Here is a 5,668-nt window from a genome sequence, read left to right as displayed (position 1 = left end):
TAGTACGGTATGATATGCCCTTTTTTTCGTTTTTTCTTTTTTTGGGGGGAGGGAGAATAGGAAAGCGGGAAACAATTTCAAAGTGCTAACATCGGCGTTTCATTTTCAGCGGGGAAAAATAACTAACCCCCCGATTTCTTTTCAGTAGATTCTCGCGTTTTCTGTTTTTCACTTCACGTGCGGTTGTCCTGAGCTTTTTTTTTTTGAATCATCAAATTATGCGCCTTGAATGATAGGGTGTGCCGTTGCTTTAAGGCCAACCAACTTGCCGGGAAACTGCTTCACCCGTTGCGCTCGGATTGGGCCGGGGATGACCCCGCTCTGCATACTGCACGGAGTGCTGGAACACTCCGGGAACAATGGAGGGGACGCAGCAAAATTTCTTTGTCCAAGCGCCGGTGTTCCTCACCGGTTCCACGACCTGGCTGAGCTCGTCGGGTCTCTCTGGAGAGAACAGCCCTTGGAGGATTGTCTGCGGATGCGACTAGGGGGTAATGCCCGACACTGGGTTGCACGCTTTGCAAAATATATTTTTCTACCTATGATATTCTATATCTTTTCGGTCATCTGGGGAGAAACGGGCGGGCCTTATCCCCCCCGCGGCCCCAACCCCAATGGTGAGTTGGAGCAAAGAGCGCCCGGCGAGTGACATTGAATGAGGGCGAAGGAAATGTAAGGCCGGATGCGATTGCGTACGGTAGTCCTGGAACAGCACAATTGGAGGCCTGAAACACCTAGGAGCTAATGATATCGTAACGCGAGTCGAATTTTCTGCGGGGGGGGACAAATAGCCAGCCTTCCCCTCCCCAAATCCTCAAGGAATTGCCCGAACAAATTCACGCGTGCCTCTCACCGTGAAACCGGCAAACAGACTCTCACTCGAGACGAGATGTTCAGATACGAAGAGCCTACGTGGGCAGACCAATGGTTTAATTATTTCACCAGGGCGGAGAAAATCCTCAAGGAGGCTGAAGCCCGCAAAGGCGAGAAACCCCTTTATAAACCTTCACGGTCCCAGTATATTTTCTACCACAATTCCTTTAACAGGGAGGCCTCGGAGGAGGTGGGGAGTGATGGGATTAGAAGAAGCACCGTTGGGCTTTCCACCAATATAGCTTACAACGAACATCCCCCTTGCACCTCCCCGTTCGCTACTCTCGAGAAGAAATTCCTGGACGATCTAAGGCTTGAACTCGCCCATCGGGGGAGTTATATAATCCTTAGAGCGGTTGTCTTCCCGAATAGGTATGTTTCAGTGTCAACCATCGCCGAAGACGAGAATGGAGAAGTGGAGTTGGTGCAGATATACAATCAGGATGATCGAAGATCTCCGGAATGCATTGTACCCGAGGGGCAGGTTTTTATCGTCAAGGAGCCGTATTTCAAGACGACCTCCAGCGGTGGAACGAGCATCCGCGTCGATCATGTCTCCGACATCATCTTCTTGGACGGTGAAGACGAAAGGATTCCAGAGAAGTGGCGGCCAAGGCTTAAGCTATTGGCGAGGAGATCCTTAGATTGGAAGGATGACGGGAATGGCTTTTATAAAAAGAAGCAGTATTTTGAAGCTGCGCAATGGTAGGTCGTGAAAACAGCAAGATTCGTTTCTAGGGTGAAGATTGAGCCGACCCTTACCACAGGGTTCATGTATGGCCTCAACCCGAGTTGGAGGAAAATGCTAGTGCTTGCCTATAGTCAACTCTATTTGGCTGAGGGTCGCACCACGATGAATCTTACTAAAAATATTCAGGGCGAGCTCTGCTAACTTCTTAAAGTTACACCAAAGGCCTCGAAATCGCCGAACCCGGTTCAGTATCCGATATATTCCTACTTCTTAATCGTGCCCAAGCATACCTAGAACTAGGCTACAATGAGAAGGCCCTTATTGACGCCGACAAGGTGCTCTCCTATGAACCACTGAATCAAAAGGCTCTTTATCGCAGTGCTCTGGCCTGCTACAAGGACGGTGACTACGAATCCGCTAAAAGCCGCCTTGTAAAACTACTGAAGAAGTTTCCGGAGAATAAAAATGCAAAGGAAAGGCTCCTCCGAACCTTCCAGCGTTTGCGAGAGCAACGAACCGGGAAATATGAATTCCTAAAAATGAGAAATCAAGTCAAGGAGTGGGGGGAGAAAAGAGGTAAACTCGACTGTGCAGAGTATGTTGGGCCAGTCAGGGTTGGAAAAGCGGGGGGTAAGGGGAGGGGGCTATTCGCTACTCGGGATGTGAAGTTTGGGGAATTGCTGCTCTGTTCGAAGGCTTTCAAAGTTTGCCACAAGGAGGCTGCGAATGCTAGGCTCGAGATTCTGTTCAACCTCAAGGCTAGGAAGGGACAGGCCGGCACGCACTCACAACTTGTCCAGGAGCTAATACAAGAGCTATACCATAACCCGAAGAAGGCGAAAAGGTTCTATGATCTACACACTGGGGATTATAAAAGAGTTCGAGGAGAAACGGTTGACGGGTTGCCGATCGTCGACTCGTAAGTACTGATCACCCCTCCCCCCCAACAAAGGTCCCGATTGCTAATAATATCAGACATCTAGTAATGCGCATCATGCTGAGGAACGCTTTCGAATGCAGTCGGCTCAGCTCCGTCGATGACCCTCTCGAGAACCTGTTCAGAGAGAAAACCGAGGTGGAAAAAATGATCGCAGAGGCGTCACCGACTGGTACCGCCGAGGGCTCAGGACTCTGGATAATGCCCTCATATATTAACCACTCCTGCTGGCAAAATTCCACCCGCTCATTCCTCGGAGACCTCCTCATAGTTCGTGCGGCAAGGGACCTCTCCGAAGGTGAGGAAATCACCATCAATTACATGGAGAACGAATCCGGTGTGCAGAAACGTCAGAAAGCGTTCCTTTCGGAGTGGGGTTTCGAATGCAAATGTACCATGTGCGAGATCGAAACCGCAGAACCACAGGGGGTACAGGATAAGCGCGATGAGCTGGTAGAGAAGGCGTTAAAATTCAAAGTCTATCTCAAGCAATCGACTGAGAAGATTGAATCGGGAGTTGCGCCTATGATAAAGCTGATAAAGGGCATCGAGGCAACCTATACCAAGCCAGAATTCATTCATCCCCGCGTCCAGCTACTCTCGCCAACACACATTCTCCAGACGTTCCTCGTAAGAACAGAACGTCCCCCGGATGTTTTCTTCCTTGCGAAGCAGTCGCTCAATGGGCTGGGGTTCAAGATTGCAACCAAGGGGGGGAGAGTGGTGATAGAAAGGTATGGGCACATGTGCTATCCGGTCGTCAACCTGTTTGTCCATGTTGTTACAGCGGGAGCGATGATGGGTGATCTTTTGACGGCAGTGTTATGGAGGAATATTACTATAAAGATTTATGAAGTGGTTGTCGGTGAGAAGGAGAGCTTTTTCGATGCCTTTGGGAGGGCACTCTTGCAGGCTGGGGTGCCGGTTGATTGATCTCTTTTCGTTCTTTTTTTTTTTTTTTTTTTGCGATGGTTTCCGGTCTTCCTATGGCTCTCCTATATTCTTTTCTCTCCTCCTCCTTCGGTTTCGAAGGGGTGATTTATTGCTTTTGCTTAGTGGCTCGCTATATACGTTTGTGTTTTCTATCGCATTCTTCTTCCCTGATCTAGCCACGGCGGCCTCCGGGGGGAGTACTCAGAATTATCGATTGTTTTTTGTTTTTCTGATCTGTTGGCTACCCCCTACACCGGCCGCCTGTTCCATGACCCGTAGGGTATCTTTTCGTGAGGAGGTCCAAACACATTCTTCACATGTGGTCACTCGTGTATATTTCCAGGTCTATGATGATTCACCTCATTTCCGGAGTCCACAAAGCCGCTTTCCAGGAGGGGCACTTTATGTACGATTACCGAATCATGATGACACCGGAAAACCTCCTCAACGCAATGCACCAAACGAAACAATAATTGCCCAAGATATAATTTAGACCACACATCGTTTCCCCTTCTTCTCCTCGCGCGTGGAATAGTTTGTACCTCCCATAGCATTTCATCCACTTCGATATCTCCAAGCAAGGCACCAAGGGACCCGAAATGTTAAGCGGGACGACGACGTGCCCAGAGGGGGTGGGGCTATCGGCGCATCATGGCATAGTATCATAGCATAATCGGTTTAAATGACCTCAAAAAATCCCCGCCGCGCGCAAGCCCTCCGCGAGGCATTGCGGAAACCGATTTTGGCAGTATTCTATGGTGCCTAGCTGCGCTGAATAAGCGTTGCCGATCTGGTAATCGATAACGAATCGGATGTGGACAAATCGCTACCAAGGCGGGCTGTAGAAATCTACGGCACCGTGAAAACTCACTGCCGGTGCTGCACTGTACGAGTACTGTACTAGTACAGCACAATACTCGAGTAAACGTGCCATGATATACTATACTGGTAAAATTGTGCCGGGGGGGTACATCCCTACGGGGAGTACGTTGGGAATACATGTATTATACGAGTACTACAGCACGCACGGGAGTCCCCAAAATACACAGGCATTCATATGATAAAACACGTATGATAAGAGCGGGTCTGCGCATTTCACTTTCACAGTATGGGACAGCGATGTCGGATCAGAGCTAAAATAATAAAAATCCCTAACCCTAAGAAAGGGATCAAAAAAAAAAAATCCATCACAGAATTACGATAGCAAAGCACCGCTCCCATAGCGATCCAATACCTACGGGAGCAAGCGCCGACGCTCAAGGTCTCGTGAGTCCTTAACTTATCAGCCCACCGCACAATCACCACCGGTACGATACTTATGCAGCAAACCTTGTTGTTAGACCTACAATTCTCACACTTTGGTATGATAAACCGACGTATCATACAACAAATGTAGGGTCTTGTACAAGTACTTGTAGAAAAAAAAGGTAACTCCTAAGGTCATAACACCCGTTGCCCCGTCGGGAAATGCCCAAGTATGGTGCCAGAAGCGAAGGGGGGGGGGAGTGGTTCGCATACAAGTTCTACGAGTATTAAGCTTCAAAATAGTCTGCGGGCACGGTACCGTAGTTGTAGTTGGTTTCTTCCTGCCAATCGGGGAGTCGAAGTCGGGGGGGAGTTGTTACACGCCCCCCCCCCTCTTCCACGCCCTGTTGGGCTGTACTAGATCAAATATAATTGGCGCAGGCTAGATACTCTAGACTCACGCGGAGGTGATAGGTTGTACTGTAGGCGAGATTAAGTTTCTTGGTAGCCAGGGGGGGGTGGTTGGCAGAAGGAAAGGAAATTAGTCGTCGAGGGTTCATGCATCATTCAGTTACTGCGGCTATTGGGTCGATGTCTCCACCTCCGCAACTTTCGCTACCGGGAACCCGAAAGGAGGGAGAAGGGGGGAACAAAGGTGCAGTATCCTTTGGTGAAATTCAGATCACCTCTAAGTGTTGAGGGTCCGACCGGTCGTATCTCCATGATTGCTTTTGTAAGGCCGTGGCGGTTTGATAATCTTCTTGCCCACTTAAGTTAAGTTACCCCTTGGCGCGGTTGTCTTCAGCTCCAACGAAACTTTCGCGAAACGATACGGCAGGAGCGCAAGACGGCAAGAAGTGTAAACGAGCGGAGTTGAAAACAGGAAAAAGAATTCTGATACAAGGCGGTACTCGGGTGGACTAGGCGTCGGCGTTTGACCTGGGTTCGCTTAATGTGTGGCGGCAAAGCTCTCCTTTTTCACCATCACA

At 49.4% G+C, this 5,668-nt stretch overlaps 1 protein-coding gene across 1 annotated transcript; it reads left to right on the top strand.

Moving 5' to 3' along the window:
• Positions 1-889: 889 nt before the first annotated feature.
• On the top strand, positions 890-3,434 carry GSTUM_00002732001 (uncharacterized protein; the record flags this gene model as incomplete). Its single annotated transcript, XM_002836394.1, has 3 exons — positions 890-1,578; positions 1,776-2,483; positions 2,540-3,434. 3 exons carry the CDS (start codon positions 890-892, stop codon positions 3,432-3,434), a joined length of 2,292 nt encoding a protein of 763 aa, XP_002836440.1.
• Between the last annotated feature and the right edge of the window lie 2,234 nt (positions 3,435-5,668).

This window comes from Tuber melanosporum, assembly GCF_000151645.1.
Source record: "Tuber melanosporum whole genome shotgun sequence assembly, scaffold_143, strain Mel28".
Lineage (NCBI taxonomy): Eukaryota > Fungi > Ascomycota > Pezizomycetes > Pezizales > Tuberaceae > Tuber > Tuber melanosporum.
The sequence above is the reverse complement of the archived record's forward strand: the minus strand, read 5'-3'. Positions and strand labels throughout refer to the sequence as shown.